Raw genomic sequence first — 22,016 nt, 5'->3', positions numbered from 1 at the left:
ACAGTACACGGTACACATCTTATAGTTCCAGAAAATGGACTGCGAAACTAGACAAAAACATTTATATCTCATCCGACTGAATAAACAATTGATAGACATCATTATTAAAGCAACTTCTACTAAATTATTTGGGTTCTAACCGTGTTTTAAAATGTTTTAGGATTTAGTTGAGTGGTTAAATTGGGAAATTTATTTAGGTATTTATTTATAGTAAACAAATATAAAAATATGTATGTCGCAGGCAAATTGTATATAATAATCTCACCGTTTACAAATGCTCGGCATTTTGTAATATGCTGAGGATTTTCATGGAAAACTCTACAAAAAGACGGTCGCAAGCCGACGGAGCCCACTTCGTTGGGCTCCTATTATTAATTGTTAATTAAGATATTTTAGTTAGATATTAACATAAAGTTCATAAGAGAATTCATACAACAATAACCATACATATAACTTTAAAATTAAAACGATAACCATATCTGTTTATTAGTTCGTATCGTCAGAAACTTTCCCCAGTGCAAGTGCAATGGCTTCAAACGATCACATATTTACTTTAATATCTTTATTATACAAACAAATATTATTTACTAAAATAATATCCACAAAAAATGACTCACAAACATTTTTGTCAGCGATTTTCAACTCCCAGCAGACTTCGATTTAATGAGCACATACTTTTGTGTGTACATCGTTAAAAGTTATTGTTTGCTTTTACTTATCTAATTATCAAGAGAAAATAACGACAGCGGCTTTTACAGAATCCTACTGAAATCATAAATACAATATTTTAAGGGTGGATGTATCTCTCTGGATGTATCTCTTTCACGAAATAACTATCTAGACGGTTTTGGATGAAACTCTAAAGTTATATATAAGCTATAGAAGTCGCTAGGTACTTGATATTGCCCGCGGATAACACCGCGTGGCACAACTAGTTACTTTCTAATGTTTCAAAGCTCTTCTTCAAGCACTACTTTAAGAAAATGTTACTCTTAATTGGATATACTCTGAAGGTATAACAGGAAAACATGTTTTTTTTTTGATGAGATTAGCAATTAGATTCATCTTCATGAGGAAACATTTAGTCTGAATTTTCCTTGTAATTGTGTACAAGTTACATGTAATGATTATAATTCGACCCAGAGTTTTGGAAATCCTTCCAGCTTTGTTACATTCATTTACATAGTGAGAAGTCCCATGTCCCCTAGTGGGGTAAGGGGCAGATGCATTATACATCTGTTTCACTGATCGGTTTTCTTTAGGGACAAGTAGGTGATCAGCCTTCTGTGCCCTGCCAGACCGAGACATTTTTTTTTCTTCGTCTCCACCGGAAATCGAACCCAGGACCCCTCGGTTCTACGCTCACGCGTCAACCACTGTACCAAGGAGGCGGACATAGTGTAGAAGCTAATTGTAAATTAGGTAAATAGCGTAATAAGGCTACTATGTATATGTCGGCGAAAGGTGTAGAATGTGGATCTATTTTCAAGCTGTGGGCGTTGCGTTGGGTAATCGAGCAAAGAAACACCTCTAACTCAAACATTTCTTTATTTACCACCGATTCGGAATGCAGTATCTACAGAGAAGAACCGGCAAGAAACTCCATAGTTGCTCTTTTAAATCATGTCAGTTTTACAATACAGTCATTTCTAATACAATTACTTGGTATTACAATATTATGACCACTAATAAAATAAATATCACAAATAAGTTATAGTAAGCTCGTAATAGACGTGCACTCGGCAACGGTCGGCGAACGAATGACCCGAGTCGTGCGCGCGCGCTGCTTTTTATCGGTTCGCCGTTCGTTATTTTTTAAAGCTTCGACGGTGGCGCCGTCACGGCCATTCTGACATTCGCTCGTCCTCGAGCGACTTCTGAACACCTGGGAACAAGACAATTAAAACAATGTGCTGGTCCGGCAAGCCCTTCAGCAACCGTGCTAGTCCGGAAATCTCTCCAGATTTCCCTCTAGCGTGCCAGTCCGGAAATCTCTCCAGATTTCCCTCTAGCGTGCCAGTCCGGAAATCTCTTTAGCTTACTGCGCTAGACCAGATTTCCCTATAGCGTGCTAGACCGGATCTGCAATCCCTATAGCCGAGTTATTGGACCGGACTCCCTTCAATAACTCGCTCTCTCTTTTTTTTTGCACCATTCTTTTTGCTCTCTTTTTTTTGCATCATTCTTTTTGCATCATTCTTTTTGCATCATTCTTTTTGCATCATTCTTTTTGCATCATTCTTTTTGCATCATTCTTTTTGCATCATTTTTTTTTAAGGATTATTTTTTTTTCCTTCTTTTCTTTTTTTTTTACACAACAATATTAAATCCAAACTCACGACTCTCTCCACTCTCTCCACTCCTCGGCCATACTGACAATCGTACGTCCTCGTACGTCCCTTCTTGTTTTACAGCACTACGGTATTTCATCCCGGGATTAGACAACTATACCGCTCGGCTATACTGACCTTACAGAACACCAACAACATCCACATGACATAGACACGACGCTCGCTCACCACAAATGAAGGCTCAACTACCCCGGACTGCAGTCCAGATAGCACACACAATTCCTGCAATGAACTACATTACCGTTACAATAATCCACGTTACAAACTTTTACTTTACACAAGTTATCTCCGATACAGTCATACTTGCGTCCTCGTACGCCATAATATCTCACACTACATTACTACGATAATTCATTTTCATTTTTTTTTTTGTCAAAATAACATCCATCCTGCCTCAGCCTACACTGACCTTACAGGGTTTCCACACTGCCCCGATCCTACTGACCGGTCAGAACACACATGTACTATCCTGGACCTCATGCCAGATAGCATATCACTTTCTTCTAATAAACGACATTACCGTAGTAATATTGGAATATTACGTAAATGTGTGTTGTGTGGACACAACACACATTTACTTCGTACAGCGTACGAGTAAACAGATGTCAGTATGCTACTGGTCAACTATGAAAACTGAAAACAGAGTGTTGCCGCAGCAAATCAGTAAAACGGTACGCGACCGTATCCTCAACGTTTGTGCTGCGTCATCCTGGCATCGCGTCATCGAGCCGTACCATTGATGATGCTACGTTGCTCCATATGCTACGCAACCGCTGCGCCGTACTGTTAACTGCCTCGCTTCTAAACGCTGTGTCGTAAAACGCTCTCTGTAATTTAGCTAATTAAAATCAATCTGACATTACCTGTCGTTAATTATGATCATTGACTATAGCGCAAAAATTACAATATCTAAAAAAGTTTAAAACGAATAATTCGTAACTTAACCGCAAAAAAACACAAAATTTCGACTAACTCAAAAAGTGGCAAAAGCTTGTTCTCAAATGTGGTTAAAATTCCTTAACGGTATGTTAACTTTTGAAAACTCAACTTAAAACAATTGATAAGTGTAGGCTTAAACTCATCTGTGAATCTCATATCGAACGGTAAAAGGGCTGAGCTAAATTTTAGTTTCAACGTAAATAAGAATGTACTGCTCAACAACTACTGTACAACTACCTAATTGATGTATTCAGTTGATGTCAAACTGCAGCTGGTCACAAAAACTATTATCAAGGAATTACATTAAATGCACACAATGTAAATCGATTATACTATCGAATACTCCACGTTTAGGATTTGCGTTCTTATATTTTGAAGCTACAAAATAACCTTCAGAAAACCTGGATGGATTTTTTTTCTTTTCTCTATTCAATTAAACAGACATTATATTCTGACGACAGTATGTAAACTGTAAATGCGCGATTAACCTTGAGATTATTTTCAGTTATTTTTTTTTTTTTTAAACTATCGTAATATTTAACGGACCCTTACGTTGATGGGATAGTTAAGAGTTTTTTTTTTTCTCTTTTTTTTTAAAGCAATCAAATTACATACTAAAACCGAATCTAGACCCGTACTCCAATCATAACGTTTATCTTACGCCAGATGTTTATTTGAACACACGATAGTTATCTGTGACATTGTATTATGAACTGCCTAAATAGGGCCTTAATAAATTTTCTAAGTAAAAATTCAAAACGAAATGCCTCGATTTATCTTTCATTCGATCAAACTAAGTCTGCCACATTTCATAAAACTGCATATTGTAAAAACTGTATACTGTGAATTGTTCACGACTTAATATTTTTTTTATTTATTTTTTTTTATAAAGAAATGACCTCAAATATCACCCTAAATAAAACCTACGAAAAGTTTATTAAACCTCTAAGCACTAGTTAACGCATTGCTTTTCGTTTTTAATCGAATGGCAATAAGGCTGTCTTTGTGTAGCAATTAATTGCTATTTGTCAAGGGTATAGTCTAAATAAAAACTAACGCAGGTAGTTCAAGAAATGAATGCGGGTAGTCAAGAAACTAACGCGGGTAGTTAAGAAACTAATTTAAAAGTAATTCGCATACTGTTTTTTTGTTCCGATACACGGACAAGTGAATGTTTATTGTTTACGTTCGATTGAAGTATCTGGATGCAGTGTACAAATTATTGCGCTTACTTTCTTTAGTGTTAGCTCACAAACTAACCAACATTAAAGCAAGTCGTTACTTAATTCATCTTGAAGTCAGTGCTTACGCCGCGAAGTGTTTTTTTTTTTTTTTTTTAAATAACGTGAATTACCTACTCAAGTAAACGTGTCCCTGGATAAGTGAAATACAAGTCACACGACCTAGGTACTGATAATTATTTATCACTGCGTAACTAAGATGGGCTAAATGTAATGGAATAAGATTTAACTAACTACAAAACCGTAAAGCAATATCGCACGACCTAATAATAACATCACTGCGTGAATAAGTCGAGTTAAATGCAATAAGATTTAACTATACACTGGTCTTGTAGGTTACAACTTTTAACAAAATCTGTACGGCCTGTAAATCAGCGCTGTTTTTATGCAGCATTTAGCTGAGGCTGTGACGATTTTCCTCAATTAATTTTAAGATAAATTTTGTTTTTGGCAATAAATTTCTTTTTCTTTCAAATAAGTTACTACATTTTAAAAACCTTACTTTCTTTATCTAATTGCACACTCAAAGCGAAATGTTATCTACTGACCGATTTCTTACAAGAGAACATCAGAAACATAGTAATAAAAATAGTACGACTGACCAGATTCACCAGCACTTAGCCTCATACATGTGCCGAGTGGCAGCTGCCAACGCGTCGTTTCGTTACACCATAACCCTCCTCTGCCATGAACCACACGGCTTGTAGGCGCACCGCCCGCGCCACTGCTACTGGGATAACGCTGCGATGCCAGACTTGTGAAGTCATGATGAAGCGCTGCTCTCGATGATACGGGGTCCGACGCGGTGGTGCGAGCGGCAGTGGCATCCGCGCAGCGCGAGGCGAAGTTGCCACCCTGCCCGCACATAACGAGCTCTCCCTTTGTCACCAGCTGCTCAGTGACACGTATGCTCGTAGATCTGTAGGATGCCTCTTCCCGTTGAAACTGGATCGAAGTGCCACGTGGTTGCGGCATTTTGTCTTTTAATCAGCGCACGCATTAATTATATCCAGGTTATCGCCACGTGCTTTCTCATTTGCTCGATTTGATCCCAATTCTGATGTCGGCGAAAGGTGTAGAATGTGGATCTATTTTCAAGCTGTGGGCGTTGCGTTGGGTAATCGAGCAAAGAAACACCTCTAACTCAAACATTTCTTTATTTACCACCGATTCGGAATGCAGTATCTACAGAGAAGAACCGGCAAGAAACTCCATAGTTGCTCTTTTAAATCATGTCAGTTTTACAATACAGTCATTTCTAATACAATTACTTGGTATTACAATATTATGACCACTAATAAAATAAATATCACAAATAAGTTATAGTAAGCTCGTAATAGACGTGCACTCGGCAACGGTCGGCGAACGAATGACCCGAGTCGTGCGCGCGCGCTGCTTTTTATCGGTTCGCCGTTCGTTATTTTTTAAAGCTTCGACGGTGGCGCCGTCATATACAGTTTAATACTGCAGTATAATTACAATGCAACCACTTTCAAGTTTCATATAATACCTTAGTAGGTATTTTATGAAAATTATATGAAAAGCTAGTGCTTTGCCACACGGTTTTACGCGCATTGCTCCGCTCTTGTTGTTTTTAGCCTTCTTTGATAAATGGGCTATATAACCCTGAAAGATGTTTTTAAATCATACCCATAGTCCCTAAAATAAGAGCGTTCAAACATACATACAAGCTCTTCAGCTTTATAATATTAGATAGATAGATAGATAGATAGATAGATAGATAACTCGTTTATTCATAGAACACAAAAATATAGGTACATAATATAAACACAAAACATAAAATCAATTAACAGAAACAAAACACACGGTATATTAAAAGAAACGGATACATTTAATGTGCACAGTGTTCTACAAACAGGCCTTGGCTCAGCATGAATGTCGGGATTGAAAAACCCCGACGCTGATATTCTGCCAAAGCCTCTTAGAGGGCAGAAAAATAAATAAACTTAAATAAATAAACAATTAATAAATAAAGTTAAAAATATAGGGAGATAAAGGAAAAATAATGAAATAATATTAGAAGGTATATAGGTAATATCAATAAATAGCAATACACAATATCAAAAATAGATAACACGATACTATAGGTTCACGGCAGAAACAGGACTGTGCAAATGAGGAAAATAAATAGATAAATTAGAAAAACTATTGAAAATTATTGATTAGATTTTTGGATACCTAAAAGGTGGTCCCGATAAACAGTTTTAAATCTTAATTTGCTACAAATGTTGCGCATGGGTGGAGGAATGTATTAGTTTAGATATACATATAAATTCCGGCTTGAAAGACATCTGCACATACCTACTATCTTATATTTTGTTTCTTGAGACATTCCGTTTCTCCTCCACCAAAGATATTATAATTAGATTATACAAGAATGTAGGATCTAAGATTTAAGTCCAAGTTCTTAACTACAGACACTCAAACTGAATTTTTCAGCCATTTTATTTGAATTCGTGACCGTAAATTAATCATATCGACCAAGGGTGTCTTGCAGGCCTTGATAGATGACGTGGGGTGTCCCTGCGAGATGCTTAGGGAAAGGATTGAGGAAATGGGCTATCTTAAACCGGAGATGTGTCACGCAAATTTAGGGACGTCACTTTTTACTTTATATTCTAATGAGCGTAGGTACTACGGTTTTAGAAGGTTCTATATTTAATAGTAGCGAATGAATATGTATTGTTATAAATTAATTCCCAACTGGCAACCCGAACCGAGTGGGTGTTTATAAAAATGAGCTGAACAGCGGATTTGACACACTTTCCGTTGGGCTCTCGGACGTAACGGTCGTTTTGGTTGTGCTTAGTTGTGTTAATAATTATTTGAGTCGATTATTATTTTATTGTTGAAAGTAGACATATAAAGTCATTTTGTAAGGAATAAAACTTTTCTAGGTTAAATTTAAAATCGTTAAGATCAGAATTGGGATTGCCACGCGTTTTAGACCGTTTGCCATCTAAATTTAGTGCTTATTAGTTGTTGTTCAGTTCAGTTGTTCAGTGTTGAAAGAACATTATCTCAACCGTAGCGAAATAACATCCGTTGCGTCCTGTGAGCGGGAGTCATTAAGTACCTTGGGGCTATTGATTAGTCATGGTCAGGTTAGGCCGAGTCGGGGAAGCAAAGTTGTTAAGAAAATAACTAGTTGCTATGATAATAACAGGTGCTACGGGACAGTTCTCAACATGCTACGTGTTGAAGGAGGCAACAAGGGTTCCCAGTGGTACGATGTGCTGTGCGCTGGCAATGGCACGTGCGCTGTACATCCACTGCGCCGCTGCAGTTGCTGACAACGGGCTTCCGGGCTGCTTGCAACCAATCTACGGCGCCGGGATGCCTGCGTGAACGAGGAACGACGGTAGCCACTCACCGCTGCTGTCGAAGACTTTGTGTTTGTGGTGCTATTGTTTATAGACCACTTAGAGAACATACGAGGGTATGGGTCTCTGTTTTGAAAGTTTGTGGTGCTATTGTTTATAGACCACTAGAGGACATACATGGGTATGGGTCTCTGTTTTGAAAGTTTGTGGTGCTATTGTTTATAGACCACTAGAGGACATACATGGGTATGGGTCTCTCTGTTTTGAAAGTTTGTGGTGCTATTGTTTATAGACCACTAGAGGACATACATGGGTATGGGTCTCTCTGTTTTGAAAGTTTGTGGTGCTATTGTTTATAGACCACTAGAGAACGTACAAAAGGTATGGGTCTCTCTGTTTTGAAAGTTTGTGGTGCTATTGTTTATAGACCACTAGAGGACATACATGGGTATGGGTCTCTGTTTTGAAAATTTGTGGTGCTAATGTGTTTAGGCCACTTAGAGAACATGCAAAATGTATGGGTCTCTGTTTTTTTACAGGTTGTCGCTTATGAGAGCACTTGGAGCCACTGTCGTTACGACGGTGTATTACATTTTGAGTTTTATCTATATTCGTGTTAAGTCTGAAGGTATCTAATTCTGTAATAAGTATTTGCTTTTTAATACACCTTGTCTATGGCCGCTTGAGTGCACGCTTGCGTCCATGGCACTGGTAATGGTAAAATAGAGATGAAGGTCATTTTTCGTTCCCCTGCATAAGATATACGCTTCAGACTATAACGCGAAACTAGGTTGATTGCTAACAAGTTTCCTTTATGTTCCTGAGACAGCGCTAAGGCGATGTTGAGTAGATTTCAAGGGATGAAGCAAGCAGGTTGGATGGATCTGATGTTACTTGCTAGTGGTAGAAGTCATGCTGCGGTCGAGGACGCCGCACTGTCAGGAACGGCCGTGTTATAAATTAATTCCCAACTGGCAACCCGAACCGAGTGGGTGTTTATAAAAATGAGCTGAACAGCGGATTTGACACACTTTCCGTTGGGCTCTCGGACGTAACGGTCGTTTTGGTTGTGCTTAGTTGTGTTAATAATTATTTGAGTCGATTATTATTTTATTGTTGAAAGTAGACATATAAAGTCATTTTGTAAGGAATAAAACTTTTCTAGGTTAAATTTAAAATCGTTAAGAGTATAATAATTGTATCACTAAGGCAAAATTTTTTGTAACCTATCTAGTTTTATATATTACTAGATTTCCGCCCGCGGCTTCGCCCGCGTTTTCAAAGGAAAACCCGCATAGTTCCCGTTCCCGTGGGATTTCCGGGATAAAACCTATCCTATGTGTTAATCCAAGTTACCCTCTATATGTGTGCTAAAATTCATTGTAGGTAATCGGTTCAGTAGTTTTTTCGTGAAAGAGTAACAAACATCCATACATCCATACATCCATACATCCATACATCCATACATCCTTACAAACTTTCGCCTTTATAATAGTATTAAGATTTGGTTTTCGATAAGTAATTATTACACAAAGCGACGTAATCTTAGAGTATGTAGTAATACATACTCTAAGGACGTAATCGTCTTAGCGAAACAGAATACATCCTAAGTGCCTACAACAAATATACCTAACATGATTGGCATACCAAAAATAAAAATATAAATAAACAGAAATATTTATCTAATAAGACTTAAAGATATGTACTAAAACGTAGGTAAGTGCTCAGAATCTTAAACAGAACTTCTATTTGTGGAACTAAAAATCGAAATCAATCGTGCAAATGGACACATAAATACGAAAACCCTACGCCCAGAGGAGGGAACGATCCCTTTAACTCTTATTTATAACATTCCGTGAGAAATTAGAGAAAAAATACTAAACTTGTAATTGTTTATAAAAAAGTCGTGTTTATTTTTACAAATTTAATCATGCTTTTCTACGATTGTTTATCTTTCTTAATTACCTACTCTTTTTTTTGCTTTTAAAAGTCTGATGGGTTACCATGACGTCTTAAAGCAGTAGCAGTATTATTTCCAGTGTGGGAAAGTGGTCCACTCAAACACTACTGAACCTATTACAAAGACATTTGATATGTAGGTAGCTGAAGACCCAGCATAAGATATAGACTTCTTATCCCGGAAATCCCAAGGAACTGAAATATGCGGGTTTTTCTTTGAAAACGCGAGCAATACCATAGTATGTATATAGCTCTGTCATTTTTCCACTCTTTATTCCTTTTAACATCATGGTTACCTAGTTTGGTATCGAATGTCTGACTTTTTGGTTAAAGTCTGCCACTATCACCACTCACCGGTGAGCTATAGAGTTACTAAACAATTGTTTGTTTTAACTCAATTGAACGTTCCTAGTTCCCAAGTGTTCAAATAAGTTTAGTAATAGACGTCGTAGTGTCTTTTCTGTAGTTTCTTTTTAGTCTTGACATCTGTAGTGTATGTCCTTCCCTATTATCGGCTCTTAGACGCACACGACCTCTCACTCCGACCGCCTGCAGCCAACTGAGCAGTGAGCTGTGTGAGCGGTGTCACCGTTGCACGTGCGCAAGAGATGACATAATACTTCCCTCTCTTTCACTCACATACACTACATCCCTCCTTTATTTTAGAAATTTTTAATTTTTTCAATTAATTTTATTAAATAAAATATTATGTTCTATTCGGGTATGTTATATGTATGCTTCTATTCTAGTCTATACCTAAGCACCAGTATCAGTCAATGACCTATTATACTAGTAGACGCGGCATACGCCAACATCATTGCACTAAAAAACAGCGTAATTAATACATACCTACTTACTAACGCATTATCACCAATACAGTTGTTCTCTCTTTCACTCTCACGCACGAGACATAATACATGTCTCACTCCTGTACTTCGTAATAACAACTGCCGATTAAAATATAAAAAGAACGTCCAGCCACGACGTTGAATGGTGCGTGACTAAGTGAAACTCGGGCACTTAGCTGAGTTTTTTCTTGCCAAAATAGAGAGCGGGTAACGTATCTAGCTTTTTTATATATCATAGGTATCAGTTAGTAAACACAGCTCAGGGACACGTCCGCTCCATACCAGCGATAGAGTAGAATGTATCACCTGGCCTAGTAATATAATTCTATCTATATGCAACATCTCTCCTTTTCATTTTTTTTCTTTTTTTTTTCCATTAAGTATATGTATATTCAAAATTATAATAATTTTTACAATATATGTATTCGAATCGATATTAATTAATAATTTTTTCAAACTCAAACCTTCATTCATCAACCATACCTCGTCCAGAAACGTTTAAAACGTTTCGTCAGTATAAGGACAAAATATGAATTTACCACTGGTTCGGAAAGCCGCCTCAACAGAGAAGAGCCGGCAAGAATATAAAGGCATATAGTCGCTCCTTCAAAATCATAGAAATGTAACATCTTACATAGGTATTTATAATAACAATAATGACAATTTATTTAAGTATACGACAATCTACCATGAATAAGTTGTATACTTATATTTAAGTTTATTAAGTCATTATTTATTTATTAACCAATGGGACGAAATCGCTTTCAGTAACTTAATGTTCCTTCTGTAACTTAACTATACTTTTGACTAACTGTACCTGTACTGTACCTGTACTGTACCTGTACTGTACCTGTTCTGTACCTGTACTGTACTTAACCTGTTTTATTCTTTCCTTACATGACTATTGCACTACCTTGTTGATACGTTTCACTCACTATTTATCATGACCTGCACTCCAGGTCATTTAGAAGAGGTGAATGCTGCTTCTTCTGACGCATAATTTAATTCACTTTACCTGCACCGGCATCTGCACCATCTAAGTAACCACTGTTTTCCCACATGTTAAAATTATTAATAAACGATAGCTGCAAACCGAATTATTACCAAGTGAAATGCCTATAGACTGGGTACATACTTAAATGCTCGGTTATTATTTAATATCTATATTCTGTATATGTACTTCGTTACTAAAACAATATATGTTCCGATTTTAATTCAATATACCTAATAAAATCGGAATGTAATATAATATGTATATATCTGTACCCTAAATAATATAATAAATATTATACGGCAAAATTGTAACCAAACATTAATTGGTTCATTATTTATTCTTATTTAAGCAACAACAACTTAATGATCCTTAGGCACAAGGAAGATTTGTTTATTTATTCGTTTGTCCGTCTCTCTTTCATATCGCAATAAAGCGATTTATGATATATTTTTGGGTGATAGTTTAGAGGCTAGAAAGTGGCAGCCTTTTTTATAGCGCATTAAATATATTTAATTCATACAGATACATAGTATTACAACGTTAAGGTTCATAATTATCAATTATTTAAATACCAACTTTTGGGTATAAACCACTCTGACAGAATTATAGTCTTAGTGGAGCTTGCTCTGCAACAGTACAATATCATACTATACTGTGCCATTGACTTCTATTGAACCGCTTTTAGCTTCACCTGTATGTTCGTATGACTGTATGCAACAGATTCTTTTCGATTCGCTTATGACCTACCCAAACCGTACAGATTTAACTTCAGTGACAATATTACAACAATTTATTGACAATACAATAATGAATATTTAGTAAAGCGTGATTAATAATGTATAACTTTTTTTATACTTCTTATTGTAACCTCAACACACACGCGGTGTTGTTCATTGTATGATTATTACATTAATAACACATAGGTATTTAAAATTCAATTAACGTAACGAACCTAAAACGAATCAAAATGTATCATTTTGTTGATGACTTTTTTTATTTGTTACTTATGATAACATTTGTATTTGTATTACTGACAACTTAATAGCCACTTGAAAAAGAAAAAGAATATAACTTAATGACAATAATAATGGCTAGACATTAATCACACATTAATGGTCTGAAAATAAGTAGGTAGTTGGATACATATTTTTTTTTAACTGTACAATGTTAACTGTAACAATCAGTAATACAAATTTAACTGTAACAATCAGTAATACAAATTTAACTGTAACAATCAATAAAAACTTTGTTTTCCTATAACTATATAAGTATTTGCATAAATTAAGTAATTAACTTGAATTTACAATATTCAATTTTGCATTTCAAAATCAATACCACTATACCACCTCAATATTGTAGAGATTAATACTTGGAATTTATATTCTGACTAAGACACGAATGGTGACCTTTTCATTTTCAATTTTTACATTTTTTTTTGCTTTGACAAGAAATCTTTACCGTATTTCTTAATTGATAATCTTTTATTCAATCTAGTACGATATCCATTATTTTTTCGCAGCGGTGTTAATGCATTAGGTGCGATATTTAATGTTCAAAAGATGAGCTCTTAAAAGATGTATTACGTAAGTACCTACTTTATGAATATGAAATCAGACCAGTCTTACAAACCACCATTAAAACTTGGATTTTATATGAATTACTACGTTGTAAATCTTATTAAATTCTTAATAACTTTTTAAACTTGTAAATAAAATTATTAGTGTATTGACTTTTATAATACTATTCACGTTGATGTTTGTGTTGCTGATTTTCTCGTCTATTATAAAATTGGTGTTTTTAAATTAAAAACAGTCGTTATTAATATAGTAATAACTAGATGCACATGGTGTATGATTTTACCATGGTTCTTACATATACCTTGCATATACCAATATTTGCGGTATGATGTGGTTATGATCCATTTTTTATTTTACATTAAATGTTCGTCTTGAAATTGACCTTTATTATCTATCTAAAAATTTTAAGTGTATATTTGACAGGTTGTTTGTCACTATACACTATCTATCAAAGTAATCTACTATATAAAAATAAGTCGGGTTTTCCTTCCTGACGCTACAACTCCAGAACGCACGAACCGATTTCCACGGCTTTGCACTCGTTGGAAAGGTCTCGGGCTCCGTGAGGTTTATAACAAGGAAAAGGTGTCTCTGGTGCGAAACGGACTTCGCCAGGTTTGCTAGTTATTAACAATTAACGATTCATATTCTATGCCAACTGTCTATTGTCCAACTTTTGTCTTTCACGGTATATTATTGTATAAATTACGTAAAAGTCGTTTTCAATGTTCCAACATGTAATGATTAACAGTGTGTTATGCTACTACTACGTTCCGTTTAGAAAGCTTCTACATACCCGCAACGTTACCGCGCAGGGAATTGTCGCGTCCTTGCCACGTTCCGATAAGGAACCTCATACGCTGCTACATACCGCTTAAGACCCATCTTCAGTAGTACTACGACATTGCTACGATTGCCGCTGAGGAAATCCTTCTACGTCTTGCTTGCTTCGGCTCCTTAATTCCTGTTGAAGGAATTCAGCGACCAACCCTAAAGACACCCTACCGCCTAGCCTTCGCAACGAGACGCGCACTCCATCTTACGTCCGCCTATATCAGTAAGAGCCCTACCGGAGGGTTTGGACCTAGGCACACCACGACCCTTATTGTTACTGATATTTGTATTTTATTTTATTAAATAACTAAATTAATTACCGACTGTATGGTGAGTATCTAGTTCTTATTATTATTTTTTTGTTTCCACCTCACCTACAACGCCACATAGTATACACAATAAAAATGAATAGCCAAATATGTTGCTAAGTGTAAAACTCAAACCTCGGCACGCAGCGTATCGGCTCGACCAATTCGGATAATATTCATGTTCCAATTCGTTTAACGAACCGATAAAAGGCGAAAGAGCATTACAACGTCTGCCAGGTGGGTAGTTTGAAATAATGAATATTGAGACTACTCTGTATGTCTCTCATTCCATTTATTTTTGTTTTCGAATATTCATTGTTTTATTACCTTACCCTGTTTATCATTATTATATTATCACTTAACCTGTCTAACTTTATAGTTGTCGGTTAAATGTGCAATACCTATCGCAGATATTTTAGGTATTGTTATCATTATGATTATTCTTTCGTTGTTTAACAAAATCTGCTATGAAATTATGAAAATATTAAGTCACTTTTAGATAAGAATAATAAAATCTACTGTAAATATTTTAGTATTTACTGTATGCTCTTAAAAATTGTATTATTCCATTTTTTATTTGGATATCAATACTAACCGTAAGTAATTTCGAAGATACAATCTATCTTACGAACAATACTTCACTGTGAAATGGTGACGAACTATCACTTTTTTTTTTAAGATCGCGTATTTAAGTGCATGAATTCGCAATATGGGCATCACCCAAAATATAAACATTTTATACGAGCATCACCCGTATCACATCACTACAGGCATCACCTGTATTGTAATTATATTACGACTACCAGGCATCATTTGGTATAAAATTACAAAGTACACACGGGCGTCACCCGATTTTTGTTTTTGCACCACCAGGCATCATCTGGTATAACATTATAAAATACACACGGGCGTCACCCGATTTTTCTTGACCACCAGGCATTATCTGGTAACACAGTACAAATTACGTACACGGGCGTTACCCTTTTTAAAGTGAAACTTTTATTACATCGTCTCAAACTTTTTGGTCTGTGTAGCGCATGTCGCGTGACGGTCGGCTGCCGAGTAGGTATAAAGCAGTGTTCGGAACCGTCCGAACAGTTTCACTTTTACCGTGGTTTCATAAAACCACACAACATTTTTTTTTTGTCAGGCTTCATCTTGTAACATTATAGCTTAACAACAACAACTTTAGAAATCCCTTGTCTTGGTCCACATCACCATCGAAACACATACATCAACTTACATGAACTTCCATAATGTTACTATATTAGCCTGTCCAGGAAACTTACGTTCCTTGCATGATAACCGTTAATTAATTCTTTATGCAATAATGAATAATCTTAAATAATACTCATGCCACTTCACATCGAGTAATTAAATAAGATATAAGTGGGTATTTGGTATAATTATATTTTTGTAACCAGACAAATCTATTCTGAGCTGATAGGGAATCGAACCTTCTTAGCTCATTTAATCATGTTTAACCAATCCTTTAAGCAGGTTTTTACATATCAGTATCAATAAATTTATATGTAAACAAATGTCCCAAAATAATAATCTACAGCCTCGACTAAACAAAATATCACATTTAGTCTCGCATAACGCAGTTACAGTCCTATGCATGACTACGTGAGTACATATACTGGACGACGCTAGCTGTATACCCGTACACTGTACAGTGTATTTATCAAACAGGCACCATACGCTCGAGCAATAAAGACAGCCCGCGTATGCATTGGTATCAGTGTAGTTATGTATACGAGAAACAATTGACAACACCTACTTTATCCTTCTGGCTACAATTATTTAAGAGGTTTTGCTAAATCTTTATGTAAACGAAACCTTCGTTTTCTACGGCGCGGAGGCCGGAGGCCTCTCGAAAGGCACGCACATGTTATTTATCTACTTTGTGCGGATATTTTTTTTTATGTAAGCGGCACAAAATATCATAATGAAAATAGGTATGTGTGTATATTATTATTAACTTTAATATTCCCTTCGATGTAACTCGACTGTGGATATAATTAGTTCAATAGTTATCACAGCACACCTATTTCCTCCCTTTTTTTTTTTGTAATTTTTTTTTTTTTTATTATCAAAAAAAAAAAAATTACTTACATTTATTCCCGATTTACCTCGTCGCCAAAAATGTAGTGTATGTCCTTCCCTATTATCGGCTCTTAGACGCACACGACCTCTCACTCCGACCGCCTGCAGCCAACTGAGCAGTGAGCTGTGTGAGCGGTGTCACCGTTGCACGTGCGCAAGAGATGACATAATACTTCCCTCTCTTTCACTCACATACACTACAACATCTTTTGGAGCTTTTTTAACAATATTATCACATGAGTAGAAAGACGGAACAGAGACTAAGCTTCTTAAGAACGTGCAAAATTGTTACCTATTTTGGTAGGGTTGTCACAATAGGTTAAGACAAATTAAACAAAACATTTGTTAAATAGTTTTATAATTACACACGATTACATACATACTTGCAAATGTTAAACTTGTAATAATAATGAAAGGTAAAAACACACCGTGTACAATTCTCTTCTTATTAAAAAAGGACCTAATAAAATAAACGCAAGTAGGTACTTACTTGAAAAAGTAATAATCAAAATATTTACTCACCTATTGTACTCCCTGGGATAGTTGAAGTATGATATATTTTTAGTTTTTCTAGTATTATTCATACACACAGTACAATAAACAACCATTTTTAACAATAAAATATTACGTTTTATATTAAAATATTCAAACTTGCAAGTTGCAACTAATAAAACAAACAACGTGCGTCGTATCAACCCTGAGACTGTCCTCAGCCTGTGCAAGCGCAAACCGGTTTTTTCCAGAATCGCTGCGTACGCGACAAGCGGCCTGCGGTCACACACACATGCCCCGCGTACTTGTAGTAGTGCAATCGATTCGCGCGGTTGTTTGAAGCTTAGTCTCTGTTCCGTCTTTCTACTCATGTGATATTATACCAAAAATGAGAATGAATGAAAATGAATGAAGCAATTTGGGACGAAAGGCGTACTTATATTAACACGCTTTTTTAAAGTTCTAACCTGCAGGAACATAATATAAGCTACTTTTACTAGACAACCATGAACAAAGCTGTGTGATGAAGATAGCTATTTTTAAATAAGTATGTCACAATTTATTAAGAGAGTATTTTAGATAACAACTCAAGAACTCAAGAACCCATATGCCATCCACCGCCTTGTAAACAACATTATTATCCTTCATAACTATAAAACTCACAACGTCTCCTTACTTATTGCTCTTACTGCTATAATAGTATTATATTATCTCACAAAAGGAAGGGCAATATTAACACAAGTTCTTGTAAATAAAAACACAAGGCAAGGTTTATTATCGCCGCAATCCGCAGCGTATATTTGAATGCATCCCGCATTTATATCGCGAGATGTGATTCCCTGAGCTCGAAAATTTGCCATAATTCAACATGACGCTGTAGTGAATCGCCGTGGTTAGGGCTGGGTTACACTCTCGTTGAGAACTCGGTGATAATTAAAGCTGAGGGAATTGTCATGCTACTCCTATTGTTTATTGCTGATTTCCTTCTACATAGATTTCAAAACAGTTAACATCAATAGCTCATAATATAAATTACACATAAATATTGCTTATGCTATGATACACCTTTACAGACCTCAACAACACAAGTTGTTTTCATGAGATTTGCTGCATATTCGCAAAAACCAAATACAGCTAGCAGTTTAGCACACTTATAAGAGTAATTAATCTACTAACGTTGCATATGAAGCAATACTAAAAAAATTCCTAGAGTCATTCGTATAGCATTCATATATTGTATGTATTTTCAATCAAGGAGGTGCAATTAAAGGTCGTTCTAGATCATCCGCGAATGCACGTTCTCATAATTCCAGCGAGAATGTAGAGCAGGCACAAAAGCAGTCTCCACGCTTCCGGACACAAGTAATATTAGAGCTATAATTTTACAGCGTAAGGCACCATCCAGTTTATCTTTGCGTTTGTTAAATAAGCACAGAGCTTAATGAATACTGAAAATTAAAACTTAACAGTCCCGGCTCGCGCTGTTTCAGTTTTATGTCGTTGTACTTAGAGTCTATTATTTAATTAGTCTCAAGTTCGGGTGACATTTTGTTTGCCGCCTTTGTCTGTGAATATATTTCACGAAACGTGTGCATTAATTAGACGTTCTTGACTCTGGGAATCAAACACGGATGACGAAGAGTGCAAAAATTGTTGGATTGCATATAATGCAATTGTCGCGTAGTGTCGCCCGCGGCTTCATGTTATGATAGTATAGTAACCATTTACTAATCTGAGGTATTAACCTTACTAATTTGTATCTTCTAATTTAACGAATTGCATAAATTTCATATAATTATTCGTGCCTATTGGATAGATCTGAGATTCAACCAACATCTAATTTTCATGCGTATGCGGCATTAAAAGACGAACAGCAAATAATTATCCCTTAAAAACAAGAACAAAGCCAGTACATACGATACACATTTGAGGCCGTTTCGCGCCTGACCGTGTTTCTTTAGTTCCGCTACACAGCCACATCGTAATTCACAGGAAACGTGTTCCGACTACCCTCATACAAGTTTTTATTTCGTGCACGCTTTGAAAAATCGCGAGACCCGAGGGAATTAAAACGGTTCAAACGGTTATTATATTTGTACAAATACTTAAATGGATTCCGTAGGCTTCCGTGTTGAGGAATTTTCCATTTTATGTAGACTTAATTGAGATTGTTTAATATTAAATGAAATTTCTTTGATCATGTGTTTTCGTTTATAGTTAATTAAAAATGTATATGGTTACTTTGAGTTTATTAGCGATTTATAAATAAGCTTCGATTTCTGTTCTATTTCGAGGTTAATTATAATTTTTACCCATTAGGTATCGACTTCATGGGATTTCGTACATATTTTACACACATCGAGGATGATAATTATTAATTTTACTTGCCATTAATTTGCGAAGCTTTATTGTAAATTACGTATACTTAAGTTTATATTTTAACCATCAATTTGAAATATCACTTCTTGCCAAAACAAATGACGGGCATATTAAAATAAACAATTAACAATTTTGCACGCATTTCGTTTCGAATTTATCTAACGTTAATACTTAAAATATTTTAGGATTATCGCCGTTTAAAATAACAATTAATAAACGAGATTAAGCGATCCGTTTGTAATGTCGCAAATTGCTATTATTTATTAGGTTTATTTACGAAACATTATAGACGTCGCTTCGAGCTTGTCCGCCATTACTCAGCTTGGCTTAACTCGTTGAATTCTAACTGGGATTTAGTTCTGTGCTGCGTTTACAATCCGGATGTAACTGGCGTATTTAATTTGTTATTATGTGATCGGTATTAATGGAGGTGTGTTATAATCAAATTAAAAACGATCATGCTTCATCAGTGATCAGTCATTAACCTACTTGACTGATTTTTTAAGTCAAAAGTGGTTTTGACTAGTAATGGGTTCTGACTGTAACACAGATTTACGGGTACGGTACGTGTAGAGTGTTCATAATAAATGTATATGTATATTAATGAGTTACTTCGCGACAGTGTTATCGTTGAAAAGTGAAAACATACTTCTGAATTATCGGCCCTGGCAGGAGTACCTAAATGAGAAAAGTTAGCGTGTAACATGTAGCGTGTAGCGTGAACAAGAAAAAAATTAAAAATGAAGAGCAATTTTGTACCTTCAAATCGATTTTAGTTGTCTTCATATATCCAATGCTGATTTTACAAACAATCCAACCAACACTATGACAAATGTTACTTTCGTTTATTTAGAGTGTGTATAATCAATCACTAAAAAAACTGTATAAAAATTAATTAAGCCTACTGCCTAACCTGCCTCAACTGTCACCAGTAACTGGATGATTCAAATGGTACACGAAGACGATATCTAAAGGCGTATTTGCGATTTAAAATAAATGTAGGGCTGGCTTGGCTGAGGCTCAGACCACGCCGTTTAACGCCAGCTCTGTCTCGTAACAGCCAAGCGCGAGTTGAGATATGTAGAAATTAACGTTTAAGTACTTGTTCGTTTTGTACTTATGGTTATGTAAAATAATTACAATAAAACAGTTTTGTTTATATCGAAATATTAAGGATTGACTTACCTTGTTCATATATATATTTTTTTTATTATTATTATTAAATAAGATGTGATATTAAGCAGACCATTCTGCTGAAACAAGAGTTAGATTCCATATTGCAAAATTAAGGTGTAATAACAGCTATTTTCAACTTTAAAAGCAAAATATTAGATATTATTCTGAAATAAGAATGAGAATTTCTTATCGCAAAAAACTCAACACAACTACACCACAATGAATAATCCTGCAATAAGAACTCAACTATACTGCACATAATCAATTGTAATGTAACACAAAACAACCCAAATACTTTCTTCATTAAAACATCAGAATGTAAGCAGCAGAAAAAGCTTACGAGCATAACAAATTACCTACCCATAAGGATTCTAAAATGTCCACATGCTTGCAATTGGCTCAGAAGTTAACAAACACTATGTACGAATTGCATTCGATTACATGTAATTGCACTCTATATAATTGCAAAGGACGAGGGCTGAATATAAAACGTCTAGTCAGCACGTGCCGACGCTCTTAACTCTATAATAAACCTTAAATCTTTCTTGTTTTAAGGTCCGGGTGTTAAGGTGAAGTGGTACACTATTGGATGTAGCTTGTATTGTATGTAATGTAACAAAAGAAGATAAAAACCAGTACAAAGATCGTAGAATGTGATGTATTCATTCTCTATAGCTCAGATTTCAAACGTACAAGTTAAACAACATAAAAAATCGGTTACAGTATTTAATTTCTAATTGGTAATAAAAGTATCTAAATATTATTTCTACTGCGTATTTACACATTCATTTATTATTCAATCTTCATGCATCTTTTTAATTTTAATACAAAGTATAATAATATTATGTCAAGCCTATGATGCCAATACCAACAATAATTATGGAATTAAATTCCATTACTTTCTGGAACAAGTATTTAATCCTTGATTCAGCGTAATACCTATTAAGCAAATCACAAATTCGATTAAAACCAACGAGCAATCCTATTATAATAAAAAAGGTATCCACAAAGTTTTCAGTAATTCATTAATCGTTAACGTCCCTTTAGCTCTTCTGTCCCGGAAAAAGCCTCTAAGCTATCTTTAGCCCTAATCTCACATTACACTCCAGTAATTTTTTATCGTCTCATATTCAAATTTTGTCAACCTCCTTTCCCAGAATACTGACAATGTCCTTCCCTTAATAAAATAATCCTACTAATATTATAAATGCCAAAGTTTGTGAGGATGGATGTATACACATGTATGTTTGTTACTCTGTCTCGCAAATACTACTGAATCGATTACAACAATTTAGCACACATATAGAGGATAACTTTGATCATAGGACAGGTTTTATCTCGAAAATTCCACTTTCTTTGAAAACGCGGGCGAAGTCGCGGGCGGAACGCTAGTATTACTTGCATAATCATACGGCCAAATTTTCACAATTCGACATCAAGCTTCTAAAAGACAGAAATCTATTAT

The 22,016-nt window shown here is 35.5% G+C and overlaps 1 protein-coding gene across 1 annotated transcript; it reads right to left on the bottom strand.

Moving 5' to 3' along the window:
- Positions 1–1,531: 1,531 nt before the first annotated feature.
- LOC149486777 (uncharacterized) lies at positions 1,532–5,981 on the bottom strand. Its single transcript, XM_089698434.1, has 2 exons — positions 2,469–5,981; positions 1,532–1,885 (listed from the first exon to the last, which is right to left on the bottom strand). Exon 1 carries the CDS (start codon positions 5,504–5,506, stop codon positions 5,087–5,089), a length of 420 nt encoding a protein of 139 aa, XP_089554560.1. The 5' UTR covers positions 5,507–5,981; the 3' UTR covers positions 1,532–1,885; positions 2,469–5,086.
- Between the last annotated feature and the right edge of the window lie 16,035 nt (positions 5,982–22,016).

Source organism: Colias philodice, chromosome 8 (assembly GCF_061535455.1).
Source record: "Colias philodice isolate Cphi_HAF_F1 chromosome 8, ilColPhil1 Martin Lab GWU primary, whole genome shotgun sequence".
Lineage (NCBI taxonomy): Eukaryota > Metazoa > Arthropoda > Insecta > Lepidoptera > Pieridae > Colias > Colias philodice.
The sequence above is the reverse complement of the archived record's forward strand: the minus strand, read 5'-3'. Positions and strand labels throughout refer to the sequence as shown.

Excerpts from the sequence above, each read along its gene's own strand:
- LOC149486777 (XM_089698434.1), bottom strand. The coding sequence starts at position 5,506 with ATGCCGCAACCACGTGGCACTTCGATCCAGTTTCAACGGGAAGAGGCA.